The sequence below is a fragment of the Helicoverpa zea genome, chromosome 31 (assembly GCF_022581195.2).
Source record: "Helicoverpa zea isolate HzStark_Cry1AcR chromosome 31, ilHelZeax1.1, whole genome shotgun sequence".
NCBI classification, from domain to species: Eukaryota; Metazoa; Arthropoda; class Insecta; order Lepidoptera; family Noctuidae; genus Helicoverpa; species Helicoverpa zea.
Window position 1 is genome coordinate 3,510,184 of NC_061482.1, and position 21,814 is coordinate 3,531,997.

The window sequence follows — 21,814 nt, forward strand, 5'->3', positions numbered from 1 at the left end:
GTTTGGGAAAAGGCTCGGAGGATGGATGGGTAAACGCTGAGAATTCACCTATTTTTCACATACTGTATAGGGTCCGCTGACCGAGCTGGAACCAACATGCTGACGTATAGCTACGTAGCCAATTCGCGTACTGGCACACTGTATTAACCGGACGTATGACAGCGCCTACACATAACGTTATAACGTATCGTCGTTTAGATGTGTACGAAAAATTGAATATGGATGGCAGTACAGATGGAATAATTTAAATAAACTGCATAACATTCGCTTACTTTCGGCGGCTAACAGTCAGTTTGGTTTAAACACAGCCTTAAGTTGTCTGAAATAAAGGAATAATTAAAAGGACCTAACGTAATTTAATTGATTCTTTTATAATAACGAATGGGTTGGCAAAGAAAACAAAATCGGAATTGCCGTTTTAGTAACTTTCGTCGGAACCCATAACAAGGTCACGGAACTCATAACGCGAAAGCAGTATACCAGCAATACTTGGCAGTAGCCAACGAATACCACAGATGTCAAACGAAATGGGAATGTGTGCGCAATTTGTGGGTGTATTAGTAAAGCAGACAAAGGTACACCATATATGTACACCTTTTATCTCTTACTTTTGGCAACTACTTTGTTGCTTTAACAAACAAAGTTAGGATATTCCCTACGTATTATATTATTATTCATTCTTTTCAATATTCAGTATGCTATTCTAATCACAAAACCAAACACCATGAAATCGGACCAATTGATCTCAAGTTCGATAACAATCCATAAAAAAAACCGGATCAAAGATTTCACTACAAGTTTTTAGACCAGTCCCGATATTTACCACCGAGCAGTAAGGACCAGGCCACAACAGTGCGTTGCGGCGTCGCATCGCAAAAACAACATTGCACAGCTATGCGATTAATATGATATGCGTCGTTGATTTTTGCGATGCGACGCCGCAACGCACTGTTGTGGCCTGGCCCTAATATCCTTGAGCTACGTTATAGGAATACTCTTATAGGTTCACCAATACAACAACGGACCTTTTAAAAATAGCATAAATTCATAATCGACATACGAGAGATCAAAAACATGACATACCTGTACGCTATAGAAGGGGCCGACGATATGCACTGTTGTGTCGTGATCTTGCTGCTGACCGCCGCCTTGCGCCTGCTGCGGTTGTTCAGGAAGCTTAATAAGAGACCCAGTGACGCGCTGCAACTCTCGCACGTTCTGACCGCCCTTGCCGATGATGCGGCCAACTTGGGAAGATGCAACTACTATCTCAACTGTCAGCCGCACGTCATCGGAGCCTGACATAAAGCCTTCTTCTCTCATCTTCTCAAAGATAAGATATTGAGCCTGGAAAGCAATGAAAGGAGCGTTCATAATAATGTCCAAGACTTATGAAACTGTTATGATATTCCGAATATATAATGCATGCACACCTTCCACTGAGCCTCGGGGCTTCCGACTATGGTGACCTTACGCTCCTGCTGAGGATTGCTTTGGTTCTCGCCCTGCTTGTCTTGTTCCAACGGAGCGATCTTCACAGACGCGTTGCTGAATCTTATGATGTTGCGAATGTGTAAGCCCTTGGTGCCAATAATTGCACCCACAGCATTATTTGGGATGTACAAGTACGTAGTTTCCTATTGTAACAAAAGACAGTATTAGTAATTTTTTTAGGTAAATCTATAGCAGAACGTTCAAATGCAGATGCTGGAGCCACGCTTTCTGCTTTACACGATGCTCAAAAAAATTAGAAATAAGAGCTAGATGTTTCCGGCATTACCGGGCCGGCAGCTGCTTCTAAAAATCTATTGACCAAATGGGCCCACGTGTTTATATTATGAATATATTCCAACATGAAATAAAATAAACGTCTCTCTTGGTTGTGGCGGTATAGACTGTAGTTTTTTTTTATGAACTTTTTGCTTTGTAGTAGACTTATAATTTCAATACTCGCGAGGCAAATGGTTTCCTTGGAACGATTATGTGACTTCGATAAGGTCAGTCCAATCAGTTCAATAGATACGCCACTGTTTATTTATTACCTGTGAGTCACCGGCTCCTTGCTGCGCGCCTCCCTGGCCCGGCAGGGGAGCGTATATAGGCGGCGGGAATGGTGGAGGGGCGCCGCAGAATCCACGCCCAGTGGACATCATGGCCATCGGATGCAATCCGGGGAACATGATGCTTTGCGGTGCCAGCATCTTAAACATAGACGACGAATATTTTTTAATATAGACAACATAGCCAGACTGATTAGTGACAGTTAGTATGTATACTGGTTTTGGAAGGGGCAGTCTTGACATAAAATTTTACCCGGTTTAGTACCAGTTGTCAAATCCGCTTAAAATAAAGACAATTGATTTATTTTAAGGGTCTAAAAATATAAAGCATACCTTTAGTTAAATGTCTACTCAAATGGAGTATAATTATTACCTGTAAATCACTTTCATAGCTCTGGCGTAATTTAGCTGAAATTTGTGACTCTGCTTTAGCCATATTCTCAATGGTGCCTTTGACAGTGATGATCCGCTCCAAATTGAAGCTGTTTATATCATTGATAGAGGAAACAGTGATCTTGGTATCGGTTTCTTGCATGATTCTCTTGATGGTGTTACCTCCTTTACCAATTATACGGCCAATTAAATTGTTGTGAGCCAAAATTTTCAGGCAGATCTCACTGAAACAGGAAATAATTGGTTAAATCATTGGTACAAAAATTTTACACAGCACATAATATTAATCGCATAAGCGCTTACCCCTTGTTAGTATTGTTGGCCTCCTGTTGCATGACCTCCAATATTCTTTTGCATGCATTTGTACAATTCTCAGGATTGCCATATATGGTAATGGCCTTCTCGAGAGAGCCAACATTGTCCTTGCGGTGGACATCGACGCGAGCTCGACTCTGCTGTGTGATGAGGCGGATGGTGCTGCCCTGACGGCCGATGATGGCGCCGACCATATCGCTCTGCACGAGCAGACGCAGCGGGAAGTCGGTGGGGCGCGAGCCGCCGCCGGTGGCGCCGCCGCCGCCGCGGCCGCCGCCGGGACGTCCGCGCCTGCCGCCACGGGTATTCTGCTCAGCTGCCTCAACCTTCATCCGACTTCCTTCCAGTTCGCACCCGTTTAGCCCATTGATAGCCCTGTAACAAGTCGTATAGCTCATGTAAATACAGTTATTACCAAACCTCAAGCAAAACATTCAACAGAAAACCATGCGTCTTCTAGTCTAAATTTAAGCGTTATAAAAAATGGAAATTCTTTTACTTTTTATTCATTCCATATTAAGTAACTACCTTTCATGTCATTATAAACACTGGTCTGATAAAACTATTTTCATCTTTTGCGGGATAAAAATCAAAAGGCACTTAAGGTGGGTTTCTATAACCCATCTATCTAGAGATTGAATTTCGATATTTTTTATGACAAATTTCAATCACTAATAGAAATAAATTAGAAATCCGCAGTAAATGGACAGACACATTTCGTTCGGATAGCATTATTGCTTCAGTGTTGTCGTAATAAAAACTCGAATCGCACTAGAAACAAGTTATTAGAAGTTTTTAGTTCAATAAAAATTTTTGTTTAATATCGAAAAGTTGCTAACTTTCGAAAGATAATAAAAACCAATGTGATTTCATGTAATATAACCCTACATAATGTATCTGTGCAACCTGAAAAAAGCATTCAAGCAAACAGGGGGTTGATTCTGCTAATTTTACTTAAGCGACATACGATTCACATCAGACCGAGATCCAATCACGACTCAATTACGATTGAAGCATATGTGGCATCCAGGTATTTTTTCTTTTAAATAAACGTTTTTATAATTTTCTGTGATTCAATTATTAATCATATTGTCTGCAAATTATTTACGAATGCAATATGATTGTAGAGCAAACTACCGTATAAACTAATCGCAAACCAATCAAATGTCATTGGAATACGATTGGTCGTAGTAGCAGAATGCCCGCCAAGGTTATTGCTATTGCGATTAAATTTTTATGCGGTTTTGACATTATTAACTTAGCAGAATCGGGCCCCAGTAGGAAAGCCAATAGTTAGATATCAGAAAGTCATCATGCGAATAAAGAACAGAAAAGAGAACGAAGAAGGAAGCTCGAACCGAAGCAGAAAGTGCGAACAACGTAGCAGCACAACCCAGAGACACCGTCAAACAGACAATACTCACTGCTGCGCCTGGTCCGGAGTCTCGAACGTGATGAAAACCGCCTGGGTGTTAGCGTCACGAGAGTTCGCTTTGTCGCAATGTTGTACGTTGCCATACTGTGAGAGCAGGGGCTCGATGTTGTCGAAGCGAACATGCAGAGGTAGCCCACTGATGAGTACTTTTGATGACCGGCTGCGAGAAGCGACATAACCAATTGTATACAACTTATGCTTATGAACTCCTCCGTATTGATTACTTATAATATTAGCTATCTTTATAACAATACCTAACCTTATTACCTACTATGTTGCGTAAGTTCTATAGACCACGAACAAGATGAAATATAAATTAAGACAACTACTTGCTCGATTGTATCTTTACTGGTTTCCTGACTTTACTTCTATCCAGCTACTGATACTGTATACATATATTATCATTGGCTACAAAATGGCGGAGCTCCGGAGATGACATCATCCGTGCTTCGTCAGTACGCCCGCGTCGTCGCGAGGCGCAGGCGCACCGGCCCGACGGGGCCGACACGATACCGACAAACGCTCCGCGCGACCTCTCCGCCCGCCTCACCCCACTTCCCACCCGCTCGCCATTCACAACTTCGTTCCATTGCACTCGCTCGATGCATGACCCCTCGTAGTGAATGTACCTACCTACCTACCATACTACAACACTGCACATATACCTAGACATACACAAAGCGACCGCAGGATACAACTAACATTCGATTCGTACGTTACATCTTCGTTCAGTGATGTGCTGTTGTGCATATTCACGATATTTTAAGGTGCGCTTTACGTTATGAAATAACGAGGTATTTGATGAATTTATGAGCCATAGGCAAAAACACCTTATGATAAAATTATCTAGTCTGTAAGTTCTTTGATATTAATTTTAAGTATTGGAGGATTAATTTTTTATTTAGCAATATACAATTGACTAACAACCTGAATTTTCACACTCAAATGAATCTATGCGTAATCATTAGAACAACAAAACTAAGATAGAATGAATAAATAATAAATAAGAGGATGAATAAATAATTGTGTGGTCTTTCTCACTGGTTCAGTATGTAGGATATTTTAGGTACCATTAAGTGAATATGAAGCTGTGTTTTTTTAGAGCTTCCCCTTCTGTCTGTTGAAACTTCGGTGAAAATCCAAGGTAGTCGTAAATAAGGTGTTAGAAAAATTACGTAGGAATGCGAATCATCCACACTATTGGGCGATTTACAGTAATATATAAAATAGCTTATCAATATATTATCATAACTTGCCTAGCCTTTACGGTAGTGCTACCACGATATATGGGTTAATCGACGCTATAATTTACGCATTTATTACGTTACGATGTATTAGGACTAAAATATGTAAAGTAGTCCGTTGGTTTTTTGTTTTATACACTAAGTTATAATTTCCTAGTACTTGTAGAAATGTTACAAACAGATAAATCTATCCCAACCACGTGACATTTTGCAAAGGCTGGCAATGTTGACGGCTATATTCGTATATTTTATATGTTAATAATAAAAAGTAGCGTTGGCTCAAGATTGGTAGAGAGGTAGCTTAGAATTAAGAGAATCTTCACTATACCCGAGTAACATTGGCTAGGTACCTTTTTATCGGGGTACAGGCAGAAGCTAGCCATAAACATCCTTGGCAGTCGTTACGGGTAGTCAGAAGCCAGTAAGTCTGACACCAGTCTAACCAAGGGGTATCGGGTTGCCCGGGTAACTGGGTTGAGGAGGTCAGATAGGCAGTCGCTTCTTGTAAAGCACTGGTACTCAGCTGAATCCGGTTAGACTGGAAGCCGACCCCAACATAGTTTGGGAAAAAGGCTCGGACGATATATAGGCAGAAGCTAGCCGGGAGGCGGGTGACTACGCGGGAAAACAAATAATATAATGGTTGGTTATCAATATAATGGTGTTCACCACAACGAAAATTATGCCTGATATAATGACATTGGCACCCAGTCCGCGGCCACCAAGACTACGGCTAGTCTTAAAAAACGCAATCATAACAGGCTCAACAAGAAAAGTATTAAGAATTTCAGAGTAGCAAAACTAGTTTTTAGTTCGCAAGTTGTTCTCCCAAAAAGGCGGCGGCATATTCTGGATGTTCTTTAAACCTGTTTGGAACCACATACAAACTAAATATATTAAGTTTCAATTAATTTGAAAATCGCTCCCTATATCAATATCAATATTAATAAATATAATGGTCTACACAAACTGCACCGTTTACTTCTTGAATAAAATAGAAATTACGTTTTGCACCAGTTTATCACATTATGCATTCTATTGTTATGGAATCTGCACTAGGTGTATTGACATCAATAAGTAAATAAATTATTATCATTCGACTCCTTGAACTCTGTTACGTCATGTTGTACGACAATGTTTACAGTTATTTCCAGTGTCTATGTACGTTAATATTGTGCTATTTTGTAGTTTATTTTCTATAACCAGAATTTGGGCCTATAACTCGTGTGTGCAGTTTATCACATGAGTATATCATACGATACCTGATTATGTTGCAACTAGTTGGGTACCTACCTAGTTACTTATAAACAATAAATTACAAATCTTTTTTAAAATGCTGTTATCAATTGATCGATAGCACAGGAAAGTCTAGCAATAATGCCGGAGCATTCAGTATCAGTGATTCATGAACGCGTCGTCGCGACGAGCCGCAATACCGGCAGCAGCGCGCCGCCATTTTCTTTACGCACCACGTGTTCATGTGCATTGAATTTGTTGAATGCACATGTGTGTATAATTAGAATAATTTAGAGAATTCATGTCATTTGATAGAGACATTCATACCCTAACATACTGTTTAATAATAGTCACAGTCAACAACTCAACAAAGACAAGTTGTAAAGAGTGTATTAAGAATGTGGGCGTGTTCGCGTCAATAGAAAAGCAAACTAACTTGTCATACCTGCGGTATTTCGCCATTCTGTATGCCATAGGCAAGTTAGGAAACTTAACACAGCAAGCACCTGATGTGGAAGCCAACCGACGCTATAAATTTCACAAGTTCAACAGAAATGTCCACCACAACTCTCGATTTTAATTTAAGATACATCAAGCGTATTACGATTTTTACTACATGCAATAGTTTATTAAAATGAATAAAACGACCGGAAAGAGTGATGAACTTAGGCCATTCGTTCCGAGCTGTGGCGCAACTGCGAGTGTTGCCGAGTGACTGAAGAATGAGTGAACCGCCTCGAACCGAGCTGAGTAGCGGCCGTGTAGCGGACGCGACACGGGTTCAGAACGAACTTGCAATGCAAAACGACTGAATGCCGCTTCGCCCTCCACCTACCAACCCGGCGCATACTGATAAAAACAATCCATTCCATTCACTAATCCGCCATTATTATACATCTGCTTTAATCGAAAAACAGAGTAATGAATATCTATTGAATAATCAATAAATTTGTTGAGAGCCTAAATAACTTGTACCTACTTACGTACAACAAATGACCGATTTTAAGGGTAAATGCTAAATACGAAAAAAGATTTATGTGGAATCCACATTGTGGATAAGTTACCGACTATTCTTTCGAATTTCAATACTCAATATTACGCATTCAATAAAAAAATTAATTGAGCATACTGAGAACGAATAACACTAAATTAATAAATTCCTGTTACCAGGTATAGGTACGAGCTTAGGTAAACTAGAAGTATAAAACTTTTAACTTTTTAGTTTTTCGGAGTGACGGATTTTATTTTTGAAAAAAAAAAAATGATAGAAAAGTTTTTGAAAAAATAAAAATGATTATGTAGCGTTTAATTAAAATTATTTTGCTGTAGGTGAATCTTACAGATTTTTTTTTTCTATTTTTGTATGACTTTTTTATATTATTTTTGAAAATTGTTTAAGTTTAAGTGTGTACCTACTTGTAAGGTATTTGTTGATTGTCTTCTTCCTCCTGCCCTATTCCCAAATTTTATTTGGGGTCGGCGCAATATGACATCCTCTCCCATTTTCCCCTGTCACTCGTCATACTGACACTCACTCTCTTCTCATTCATGTCATCTTTCAGGCAATCTATCCATCTTTTCTTAGGTCTTCCTTTTCATCCATATTTAGCACACGCTTGCTTGCATGCGTATCATCCCTCCTCATTATTACATGCCCATACCATGACAATCTTGATTGTATTTTTAAGAAAATTACTTTCGCAAATAAAAATCTCATTTTTAGAAAAAATCCAAAGCTCCACTCAACTTAAAATGTGCCCCTTTTGCGAAGAACCCCAGTTGCGAAGTGTGCCAATGGAGAAGTGCACCATTTGCGAAGTGCACTATTTGAACATGGTGTACATACAAGTTGAGAAGAGCACCAAATGCGTCAAACCCTATATAAAGTTCGTTGTCCTCTATAAATATTTTTGGCAAAGTCATGTGGCAGTTTGATTTTTCGGCTATATCTCTAAATACTAGGTAAGTTACACGCATTTTAGACTTTTACTATGTTATAGTAGCATGTACCTAAACACTTTTTGTCGTTATGCAAGTTGCACTTTAAAAAGTGCTACCGGTCGGTAATGGGATGTTTATTATTTAAAAAATACAATAATGTTATCCTATCAACCTTCTAAAGTAATATGTATTCAGGCTTTTCTGATGCTCAAGCGACTCGTAAGCAGTAAAAACAGAAATGGAATAACTGTCGTAAATAATCCTCAGTAGGTAACCAGAGCAGGAACACTATGGACAGGAACACTATGGATGGAGTCTCGTATAACTTTAGAACAAATTGTACTCAACATTGCAGCATTCAATACTAGGACAAAACTCCCTAACTCCTATACTTTACCTCCCACACCCAACAGACAGGACAAACAAATTTAGGAATTTATACGGATGGGGGGAAGAAACTGTAATCCAAACCAAAAAATTCTAATACGTGGTTTGGTTCTCGTGGATTTCACCTTCTCCCTATTTTTAAAATAATAGACCAATTAAAAGATGGTTTATGTCGCAATATTATCAGAAATAAATGGAATGTGGTTATCCCCACTACACCCATAATTAAAATTTTCTATTCCTAGGTAGTTAATTAACACTATGAAAATATGCCCAGTAGTCACAGGGGTTATCAAAAAAATATAAGAGAATTGGTTATCTGTGTTGTTCTGAGTATAGACGCTAACGAGTTTCGTTCTCTCATGCTGTGCCCTCCGGTCTAACGCCGACCTGGACAGCCAATCAAACGAGGTTCCTCGGTCTCCATTGATCACAAAGTAAATCGGAGATGAGTAATGGTGGCTCACCCCCGGAGCACTCTGTTACATCAGCAGAACCACGAGGTCTCTACTCTCAGTCATCCCGCCCTGATGCCTATTTTTTTTTATTTATTTATTCTTGCACATATTTATTACATTTTTAAATATTAAATATAAAAGTAAAAAACATTTAAAAAATATAAAAAATAGGTTGCCACCGATATCGGGCACAGGGCCCAAGGTACCGGTGGTTAGGGTCCCAGAGACAGAAACCTCCTCACAATACGTGCCATATCAAGGAGTACTGCCTTCTGAATCAGTCCCTTGATCCAGCCGCCTAACGAGAGCCTCCTGAGGTGTTCGTCGAGGCTCTTGGCTATTAAACCATTGGCCGTAACGACAATCGGCACAATAACAGCCGTGTCGACACTCCACATGGCGACAACCTCGTGCGCTAAGTCGAGATACTTTGTTTCTCTTTCTCTGCTTTCACGAGGTTCTCGTCATGCGGAACGGCGACATCGATTATCATCGCGCGGCGCGCTAATCGATCTATCACCACTATATCAGGCTTATTGGCTACAATAGTCCTATATCAGTGATGATAGATCGATCCCAGTACAACGTGATATGGTCCTTTTCGAGAACTGGGTCGGGCGCATACTTGTAGCGCAAGCTGCTTGTGGATAATCTTGGCCACTTGGTTATGTCTGTGCAAATATTCACTATTAGCCAAACGAGAACAACCAGATATAATATGCCTGATAGACTCACCCGGATGGTGACATGCCCGACATATGTCAACCGTCCCGTCTTTCACGATATATCTCCGGTAGTTATTCGTAAGGATAACTTCGTCCATAATTGCACATACAAACCCTTCGGTTTCTCCAAACAAGTCACCGCAAGCGTAGCCAAGATACGGACGCATTGAAGTCTACATCGGGGCCATGAAGAGCCCCGAAGAAGCGTCCGTGTAGCTGTTTGCTCCGCCATACCTCCTTGCGATCATGGGTAGTTAGTACCACAGGTCTGCGCCAGTTCTCATTTGCCAACGATAACGGGGTGAGTCCTTTGTCCACTGCTACCATATCACGATGCATACCCGTCGCTTTTGAGAAGATATTCTCTGAGACTGCACACCTCACGGTTGTGGAGCGTCTTTGCATTTAAAAAGCCTCTGATGCCTTTTTATTATTAGAATGGTCGGTACCCACGGTTTTACGCTTTTCACAAGGCAGTGCACCTTAGCGTCCCGAAATAAATTCAGGTCATCACTGGAACTACGTAAGCCGCCAGTAAAAACGCCTTTGTTGCGGTGGAAGCCATTCCCATATGCTCTCTTGGGACTTATGCCAGTGTATTTGAATATAAGAAGTTCCTTCCCGTGCAACTCATTTGGGTTTTAGTGGTTAATTTGAATAACAATTTTAAATTGTGCAATAAAAACAACAGTTGCTAAGTAATCTGAACAGTGCAGCAACGGCACGTGCGCTGGAAAGGGCAGAACCACCTGCCGGCAGGTGCAAAGTCCGCCCGTAACAACTGCGCCGTGATGTACATTATATGCACCATACATTATTATTTAAGTTTTAGCCAGGAGACTATCATGTAAGGCGATCACTGAGGAACGAAATATACGTATCTTCTTCGTATGTTGTCAAAAATGTTTGCCGCTTTGTTGCAGCTAGCATTTTAGTCCTTTTTTTGCGCATTTGCGTCAAGTACTAATTGTTACCGCTGTGAAAAGCCTACCCAGGAAAGACACGGTTAGCAAAATGATTCCAGGTCAATTCGCAGACACCGCACGCAACCGCATCAGATCTTAAAATTTTAGAACTCACCTCCCAACCATCATTATCCTTACTCTACCCTTAACACAATTTATTATATGACAAATAATTTTCTGCAGCCATGAACATAACATACATACGTATATCATACGTAATTGAAGTCTTTCAAACAAGTGTTAAACCAGGTCTTTTAATGACTAAATGTAGCCAATATTTATTTTTAAGGAAAAATCTGTTAGTTGATTCAGAATAGAATGTCCTGCCCCTGTATTATCCCAAAAATATAGGAAGCTATCAAAATTCTTTATTTAATTATTTTTTCCAAAAAATATCTCGACGAATCCTTAGTTTCACGTCTTACAAGTCGGCCGGCAGGATGGCGTTAGATGTGCGTGTATTATCCGCGACGGACATTTTGTGTGCCACAGACAACTCCTCTCTTAGAAAACCTTCAGCCTTACAATAAATTTGATTTGTAGCAATTAAAAATATAATTCGATACTTGACAACAAACTCTGATTTATACTAGCTAGCATAATGAATCAATGAAAACCTTTGGACAGACTTCAAAACATAGTTTTAACATTAGAACGTTGACAAATCTTTATAGGCACTGGGATTTCCTGCATCTGCAAATTGAACAATTTAGTTTCATAAGAACAGCGGCTATAGGTATCTATATGCAAGCTATGCACACTTCACATACCGTAATATCTGTCCTGCTTTCTCAAAAGGCAATAGAGCAAGACAACAATGCGAGCAGGCACAAAGGCCCGCGATTGAGCGCGCGGAACGTGGTGTCCTTACTGGTGAATCTACTCCGTGCCCAGACTTACTTTCTGTAAAATCAATGTCGAAACCTAGACTATTAGGTGACCTTGAAAGCGTCTGGTGGCAGTTCTGTTTCCTTTATCAGAATCTGTTTATTATTACATATTTTATAAGATTGTTTATCTAAGTTTAGGCACTCACACTCTATGGAGTATTATAGGTTACGTAACAAATAATCTGCCATACCCTAAATACATGAATATTATGTATAAGTAATATGATGAATAAGTTAATACAGTTTTTGTATACTATTAACAAAGCATAGCTGAAAAACCCGTAAGGAGAAAATCCGTATTGTGCATATACCTAGTTGTTAACAACAACTGATGCTAGGTAACAAAATCTTAGGAAAATTTGTTGCTCCTACAGGTGTAGTGTTTATTTATATGCATTGTAAAACCAAATTACTGTAGATGTGAGGTGTGAGTTAACTGACAACTTATTAAGAGTGTAGAAATATGGTAGGTACCTAACCTCGTATACACAGGTGATACGCATATAATGATGACAAAGAAAATTAGTAGCTACAGCTGACTTTACATTTATGATTAGGTATTTACCAACAATAAAATGATTAGAACTTGTTGTAAAAATATTTTTGCTGTAAGTGATTGCTTCAAGTGGCAGCGGGAAGTTTTTTTAACGGTAACTAATATGCCTCAAAATAAGTTTAGATGACTTTGTCAAACACCGCAAGTTCTTTCGCAGATAAACAAAAACAAAAAAGAGCGATCTCTTGAGGTCTATTAATAAAGCGATAAACAACCTGAGGTCACATTAAAACCTGCTAGGTCTTTTAGGTTTAATATCATCATCTCCCGAGCCTGTTCCCAACTATGTTGGATTCTGCTTCCAATCTACAACCGGATGTTGTGGATTGGAAGCTGAGTACAAGTATTTTATAAGGGGCGACTGCCTATCTGACCTCCTTTTTTAACTCCTCCCGCTGTGAGTTAACAGCGGTGAGGGAGTGTCAGAGTTTTACGGACTAAAAATCCTGTTGCTGACATCTCTTTGAGGAGCGCGTGGAACAACGCGCGCCGCCGACACGGGTCTCTTGTCTATGCAGACAGAGGAACGGTGAGCCACCCGAACTCACCACCCACAGACCCACACCTACGGTGGCCAGGAGTCATCTCGCGACACCCGGCGCCCGTGGTGTCTTCCTGGTTCAGTGCAGAGGGATGAGAGGTGCCAACTCTCAGTCGCTCCACTGTCTTTCTCGAGCATGACTGCTTCGAAGAAACCTCTCGGCCTGGACCATGGCTTGACCTAGGGCCGGGCGCGAGAGGTCACCGCTACCTATTGCCTCGACGAGGACACGGCAGTGCCCTTCCTAGGCAGTGCACACCTGGACTGTGTGCTCACCGTGTCCTCGGGCTGTCCGCATAATGGTGAAGTGAAAGCCCTTGCTCAGTAAGATCATAAAGAAAATAAAGCTATGAGGAAAATAAAAATAACCGAATGAATAAAATTTGCTTACATAATATTATCAATTAGGTACCTAAGAAGATTTGTATCTAACCTAGAGATAAGTAGTTAAGAAGCCACATAAGGTTAATAAATTCCTAAAACAGCAACTTCACAGAAATTGTTCAAAATGATTGTAAAATGTTGTGAATGGAAGCAAAAATTTTGAATGAACAAAACTAGTAGGCTATGTGTTACCCCGCTTTCAACTTAATCAACTTGCTCGATAATATTTTAAATAAATCGTATAAAATCAAAATGAACTTAAAATTCAAAGAACTACCTATGTTGCAGCAACAATCATACAATTATATATACATTACATATGTAAAAGGCTACTTAATGAAGTTTTGACGTTAAATAAGCGATATTGGTATATTTTATCAGAAAAACATAAAAACAGGTAAACTAACCGGTTACTTATAGAAAAATTATTTTTACCGGTAATTTAATAATCCTGAAAATGGGCGGTTTACCGGTCAAAATGAAAACCGGGAAACTGGTATTGCATGCCCTACCTTTTACAAATGGTAAGATATTTAATGTAACAGATGATAAAATTGGATGGATAGCTGCTCTTTTATGTGACATAATCGTCATAGTAATAAATATTGTTGATTTGTGCCTAAATATTGTAATTTATTTGATACCTACCTAAATGAATTAACTCATTCATCAGGTTTTAAAGATACAATCGATACAGCGTTGCGCGAGATGGATAATTATACAAAACAAATGAACATAATATATAGCACAACTAATGCGATTACATAGAAGTAAAGCAAGCACTGTAAAGTAGTTGAATTAACACTTTTCAAGGAAAACTAATTTTATCTTATGGCACTTTCATAAAAGGTTTCTAGATATACTTCTGGATATAAGAAAAACATAAATCGATAGACACAAGTACACAACTAACCTTTGGTCCTGATGATCTTCTGGCTCATATTGATCATGGTCCTCCTGTGACAAACTAAGCTCGCTAAACTGTTGTTCAACAGAATTAGACATTTCACTTGTTTATGTTTGAACGGCCACTTTAATTAAACTTTTAAGGATTTTTAAATACTGATAATATGATTGGAATGTTTTTTGTTTCGAAGTTTCACCTAACACTATGTAGTTATGTGATGTTGTGGAGCGTGACTTTGATGATCAAAATGATTCGAATTTGTATGTATAAGCCGGCCGGCGCGCACACGTGGTTTGCTTTGAGCTGTTTATTTTTGTATTACATAATATGGTATGATATGATGTAGCAAAGCTCCGTACGGAACGACACCGAGCACAAAGCGGTGTCGGCGGAGTAGCGACGGACGGTGGCGTCACCGAGCGAGCGGCGAAATCGCTCGGGAGTGCGATGCGGAGAAGGGATGGGCGCGAGTGGCACGTGTGCGCCGTGCGTACGGTTCGTCGGCTATCGAGATCACTACTCAACTGAGCTGCCTAACTGATGTGACGTGCGTGACTGAACGAAACGAACGACGCAGACTCTACTCGATTCTTCGCACAATATTTTCTGCGGATTTTGTTTGAGAATGCGCGCGCTGGGCGTGGCTGAGCCGGGGCCCGCGGGGAGAACACGCCACACCTTAGTGAAGCGCAAGTATCGATCTTAAAGTTATATCGAGTGTAGCAACGGTCAGTGTTGCTAAGGATTTTTATTTTACTGTTGTTGATCTACGAACCATATACTACCCATTATAAATAATATTTTTTATTTGTGTTTAGATATTTAATTATCAATATTGTTATAGAAATATAAATTATATATGTATTAGAAGTACACAACTGTCAAAATTCTCGATTTGATTATAGAAAGAAGGTTAATTTCAAAAGAAATTTAAAGATATTTTTTACAATTATACAGTATAAAAGATTATGAACGAGTGGGAACCAACGTTATTGTGAAATGGTTTGCAGATCGATATTATTTAAAGTGTTTCCAAAGCTGGTGTAATGAAACTACGTGTTGCACCAATACCATTTAGGTACCTAGTCTACTTAAAAGGGTAGCAGTATAGCAAGACATAGGCTGCATCCCTGCACCCAGAGCCAATTTCAAGTCAAGTGTCAGCAGAAACCTGTTTTTCTTTGTTTGGTGTCCCTCAAACCATGACGGTGTTTGGCCATAGTTGTTCCAGTGTGAAAATAATATGAAACAGCCCCTTTTCTCATCGGAACTACCTAAACATTTCTAATGTTATTCCTCTTTAAAAGTAATCGAAATCATAGGTAATATTGTACATGAGAATATGATAAGGTTATATTTTTCAGGTTCAGATAAAATTTGGTGACTACTCGATGTAAACATGGGTTAATGTTTTTTTATTGTTAGCGTTATTTTCTGTATACGAGTGCCATTGCGCAAAACAGCACGAAATTTTGATGCAGCCCCCAAACTTACAGCGGAATAAGCGAAAGCATTTTCCACTACAAGTTAAGCATAGTATCCAGCTTTGGAATAATTTTAGTGTACAGTGAAGGAACTATCTGACTTTATAAGAGTGTTCACAGAACTTTGTAGGTGGGTTAAATTGTTCAGTCATAAAAGACAACGGAAAGAGGATAGTTCATAATTGTTAACATTATTTCTAATTAATTTGATTATAACTAGTATCGACAAAATGGAACTGATGGTCAATCACTAAGAGCGATAACAGGTTCGTGAAGTATATTTGTTACTGGGTCCGTGTGACGGCGCCCCGCGCCCATGCGTTTTCCACAGCGCTCGGCCGGGGCCCGCGGAGGGCGGTCGCCCGACACCGCCTACTTCGTCTGGTACAGGCGTCGCCCGCCTCGTGTCCCGCTTCACCTTAAAATTACAAGTAGACGAGACGTAGCTCCAAGGAGAAAACGCCCTTCAAATAGCTTATCCTGCCCTTAGAAGAGGGTTAGGCATAAAGTAACATGGCCCGGGCCCCAACTGATAGCTACTGATAATGTTCCACTACGCGATTCAAATCTAACGACCGGATCAAAACGTTACTAATATTAATTCGTACGATTCAGTACCAGTAGTCACTAAAGCCGGAAGTTACAACGTGACCAGTGAAAATCAAAATTCTAAGTTACAAAAAGTTTGAAATTTAATATTTACAACGTATCGACCGATTTTTTTAGGAGGGACGTCGCATACTCGATGCGTGCGTACGAGCGACGAGAACGAGCCCACTAAACACAACACAACGAGCTCAATCCAGAACGCTTGCACTAAACCGACGCTATACCTACGTATACCTATGTACATACGTCACTGTATGAATCATTATTTTTACTTACACGACGTAGGTATACTTACCTACGTATATGCTGGTACGCACAGCTATATTGTACTATATAGGTACTTACTTAATAATTACAATAAGTATTCAGAGAATTACGAGGAACAGTTCAAATAAGATGGAATGGACCAAGAAATCCTATTTTATTTGATAATATAGGTAACTAGGTAGGTCAATTGATAGGTTATGGTTAGGTACCTATACATTAGTACAGGCATAGGTCATTAGGTATTAGGTCAGGCATATTTAAATATTTTTAATACCTACCTACCTAGGTACTTGACCCGAAAAAGCTGGCAGAATTTTTTGAGTACCTACCTACTTACCTAACTAGTAGGTACCTACGTAGTTACGTTAACTTAAAACGCTAGATACCTAAGGCTTTAAATCCCAACCTCAACAAGAATGTAATGACCCGGCTGGTGAGCACCTAGTAGACACCTACCTACCTTGGGCGTGGGCGTACCAATTTATGTTAGGTACCTATCAAAGAATCATCATCAAAATTATAAAGCTCCTAGCAGTAGGAACTCCCTACCTACTACTAGCTTTAGGTAAACAAGGTCTTCAAGTTCCCATAAAACCGAAAGGGGACTAAATGGCCCCTTATAGGACTAAATGGCCCCTTATAGAGTCAATTAATCGTAGGTATGTAAGATCATGCAGTAAGTAAAATACGCACAGGTAACTACCAAATTTATAAAATTTTACCTAATGTGAACAGACCGCAACTAGCAAAATCAGAACAACCAAATGAATGGAACTTGCTTATATCACAAATTATTAATTAACATGAGGAAGAATTTGTATCTAATATAATTTAGGAGAAACCAAGTAAGGTTCCTATCCAAAAAAAACCTTTTCAAAAACTGTTCAAAATATTTTTACCGATTCAAGTCAGTAGCACTGTAGTAACTATCATTTATCTTTATATGTTTTTGGAAGAGGGTGTTAGTAGAAAATACTTAAAAAACTCTTTAACCCTCGTCTTAAAGTCGATTTACAGCAAACGAACATAGAGCTAGAGCAGGAGCATTATTTCGTAATCTTTTAGTGTAAATGAAAGCTGAATCCATTTACAGCAAACGAGCATAGAGCTAGAGCTAGAGCAAGAGCATTGTTTCGTAATCTTTTAGTGTAAATGAAAGCTGAACTTATCCATTTACAGCAAACGAGCATAGAGCTAGAGCTAGAGCAAGAGCATTCTTTCGTAATCTTTTAGTGTAAAGAAAGCTGAACTTATCCATTTACAGCAAACGAGCATAGAGCTAGAGCAAGAGCATTCTTTCGCAATCTTTTAGTGTACGAAAGCCTTTCGAATGTTCTTTGCTCACTTGAGTCAATTCTGTGGTTGGTATTGGTAGTGATTCGATATGTCCGAGTCTGACAGCGATGCATGTCATTATTGCAAGTGCTGCATTTATTATATTTCAGAAAAAAACTCAAAAATAAAAGAAAGAAGAGACTTTGGTGGGGCCACACTAACGTTTAACATAAATGCCCATTATCGCGATAATTATTGCATTATTGGCGTTAAAAACGGCGTTGCATTTTCTTCGCCTTTAGACGCCGAGAGAGCTCTATATTTCATCATCCTCCGAGCCTTTTCCCAATCATGTTGGGGTCGGCTTCCAGTCTAACCGGATTCAGCTGAGTACCAGTGCTTTACAAGAAGCGACTGCCTATCTGACCTCCTCAACCCAGTTACCCGGGCAACCCGATACCCCTTGGTTAGAATGGTGTCAGACTTACTGGCTTCTGACTACCCGTAACGACTGCCAAAGATGTTCAATGACAGCCGGGACCTACAGTTTAACGTGCCATTCGAAACACAGCCAATGGTGTCTAAGATATACTTAGAAAGTACATACAAACTTAGAAAAGTTGCATTGGTACTTGCCTGACCTGGGATCGAACCCGCGCCCTCATACTCGAGAGGTTGGTCCTTTACCCACTAGGCCACCACGACTTTTTACTAGGCCACCACGACTTTTTTTGAGAGAGCTCTATATTTCATGAGTGTAAATTCATATTATTTGGCTTTATCGGATCATTACCGAGTAAAGAGAAAACGGAAAAAAAGAAAAGGAAGCTGTTCTTGTAGCTTAGAGTTTCGGATCCCACAAACATGGTTTCTGTTTGCAGAAACTCGAGAAAAGTAATTACTTTTTCGTTACTCCACTCCAAAAACAAATCCGTTGCGCTCGCGACGCACACTAACAATGCGTAGTGTGGCCACTACAATACCTACGTTAATTCTCGCGTTAAATTCTTTGATGTACCGCCACTTGAGTTATCGCCAAACGGAGATACCGCGCCATTTAAGTATTCCGCCGAATACCGTACGCGTACAAATGACAACATTCACAGTGCCAGTTACCAATCTAGCACACGATGTGTAACGTTGAATATATTGAGCAGGTCAGAATCAATGCTTCCACATTCACGGAACGGCTAGCACGAGTCAGAATTATCAACAATCTTAAACAAGAGGTTTTGGACCAGATGATAATACCCCAGAAGGGGATAGCAGTGGAATCTCTGAATAAGCTTTAAACTTATAAATATGGAAGACGAATAAATCACTTATTTTGCTCGAGTAAGTGCGGGCTTTTGAAATGCAGAAAAAACTAAGCACGAAGCAGAATGTTATAAATACCGAAAACAGAGCTTAGAGAAGTGTTTCTTTCATCAAAACATTGAAAAAAACCCTACATACTACTGAGTGCGCCCGCCTGCTGGCTGTGAGAGAGTGAGACTCAGGCCTAATTCTTCACGTTACTACGTTTACCAAGCAGCTTGGTGAAATTCCGGCTCGCTAGATAGAATTCCTTCACCTAGATACTGCCATTGAAACTTCGCTTCGCTATTAATGCGGCGAATCTGTGGATTGCCTTGGACACCATGGTCTTTTCTGCCATAACATCACATGTTACATGGCATAGCATGCCAGAACGTTATCAGTCTTGCTCTTTTCGCAGCTCAGCGCCTTGGTGCCAGCCATTTTAGAACCCAAAGACATGGCAAGTGATGATGGAAGAGATCAGACGGGATATACATAATATCTTCAGTGCGGGACTCAATATGCGTCGACACACCCTTGCACCTTGGTAGATTCGGTGAGCTGTGTCAATACGCTCCGCGCAAATTTGTACCTAACATTGAAGGGGCTACCATTAAATCTAAAACCTCCTTTATTGGCTTAACTGAACCCTCAGCTTCGGATACCCTTTAGATTCAAAGCAAACATGTCAGAAAACATGTAGGTAAAAAAAGTAGAAGAGAAATATGGAAATATGGCCGAATGAAGTTAAAAAGATTGACAGAATTCGGTGACTCGATCATCAATGAGGAAACGAAAAACAAAAAAAAAATGCTTTTTTTATATTTCTTATCTTCTTTATACGGAGCACTCTTAAATGTTTTTATTCCGAAATTCTACTATTTCCAAATTCTTAATGACAATGGCTAATATAATTTGAGAAGGAAAAAATCTACTTGCAATTTTTAGAATCGACCATACTGCGCCTATCAACATTGGCAGCGATATTTTATTTTTATTTGAACTTCATTCAACGGATTTGGCAATGGGGATCTAACGCTCTTCTAACGTCAACGGCAGCTGTGCACCGGTCGGTCTGGGGAGACAACCCCTCATGTCCAAAATACACATTACAACATACTCTCGGCGGTCCCATTGTGTAGGGCTCGGAATTGCACCAGCTGCTTAGCCCGCAAGCTCTAATTTGACCTCTAACTAACGTTGCCACAAATAATTTAATTTATCATAACAATGAATTTTACTGGTCGATTTCAGCCACGTAGGTACAAAATATAAAAACAACTGAAAATAAAATTTACATAAATAATTACGTACTTACAGGTTTACGTTGGACTCTATCACTAAATTAGATATCCTTACTTGGATAATTTAACTGACATCCTGACAGGATCACCTAGCTATTTAGTAAATTAAAGTAAAATTTATTGAAAGCGATCATCACGCCCAATTCCCCCAAAATCTTAAAAAAGGGCCGATTTTCCTTGGTAGTGGGTTTTTTTTTAAATGCTATTTCGCAGTTCAGCCTAGGAGGCTGTTAACTGCTCAAACGGACAAATCCGTGTAGATGCCTAGAATTTAATGCCTGTTTTCACCAAGAATCTCTTACCGTTTCCCTATCTAAATGCTACTTACAATAAGGGCTCCCCCAATTTGACACCTACCTAAATTCATTTTCACCACACTTATACATGGATCCCTTAAGTAAGTGACAGATTACTAGTTCTACAAACGATAATGCAAAGTCGATATTTTATCGATAAAATTATTTTTCTGTATATCTTATGAAATAAACGTCAATCGAGTACATTAATACTAAAGCCTGTGAATAAATTATCTTGAGATGTTATTTTAATTTAACTTTAATTACTTTACGCTTTGTTTTATGCAATAAAACAGTAAAGAGGTTTTCTATAGGTGAATGTCCTTCGCGCGTTTGTCAAATTGACTGATGTGTATGTGTACATTGAGTGAGGTTAATTTTGGGTTTATTATTGTTGAAAACATAAGTTTATTTTGGCAGAGAAGATAAAACGAGGTCTCGTAGAGACACAATATTAAACAAAAAAAAACGGATGGGACCACGAACGAAGCCAAAAACAAAGCTTGGATCCAGTCAGAAATACTTTTAATGCGACAGGAACCGTTTACAGGTAAATGTGAATAATATCTGTGTGGAATAATATATAGGTATAGTGTTAAGATATTGCCGTTCACAGTTGAACGGCAATATCTTGATCCTATATAATATCTAAATATCTTGTTCCTTGTTTTAATGTGGGCTTCATTGTATTTTTGTTCTCCCCGAGTTGATGGATTTAAGTATGGAGTTAAAAGGGAAGAAATTAAATATATAGATTTATTATATTTATTTCGTTTCAGGTGGTGCGAGAAATTGGAAAAAACGATTCGAAATATGTTTGTATTCTGTCATGATAATGATAGG

General features: G+C 39.4%; 1 protein-coding gene across 3 annotated transcripts in view; it reads right to left on the reverse strand.

Moving 5' to 3' along the window:
• LOC124645145 (insulin-like growth factor 2 mRNA-binding protein 1) overlaps window positions 1-21,814 on the reverse strand; it is a 43,362-nt gene that overhangs the window by 7,964 nt on the left and 13,584 nt on the right. Inside the window, exons 1-7 of one of the 3 annotated variants that reach the window (XM_047184898.1) lie at window positions 14,444-15,142; window positions 4,193-4,363; window positions 2,757-3,143; window positions 2,434-2,677; window positions 2,043-2,201; window positions 1,434-1,637; window positions 1,084-1,347 (exon numbers count right to left, since the gene is read on the reverse strand). In XM_047184898.1, the coding sequence (XP_047040854.1) occupies window positions 1,084-1,347; window positions 1,434-1,637; window positions 2,043-2,201; window positions 2,434-2,677; window positions 2,757-3,143; window positions 4,193-4,363; window positions 14,444-14,535 (1,521 nt within the window). In that variant the 5' untranslated portion in view covers window positions 14,536-15,142. Of the gene's footprint in view, window positions 1-1,083; window positions 1,348-1,433; window positions 1,638-2,042; window positions 2,202-2,433; window positions 2,678-2,756; window positions 3,144-4,192; window positions 4,364-7,128; window positions 7,421-14,443; window positions 15,143-21,814 lie in introns of those variants that run through there. The other 2 variants (XM_047184900.1, XM_047184899.1) reach the window with 2 other exon arrangements.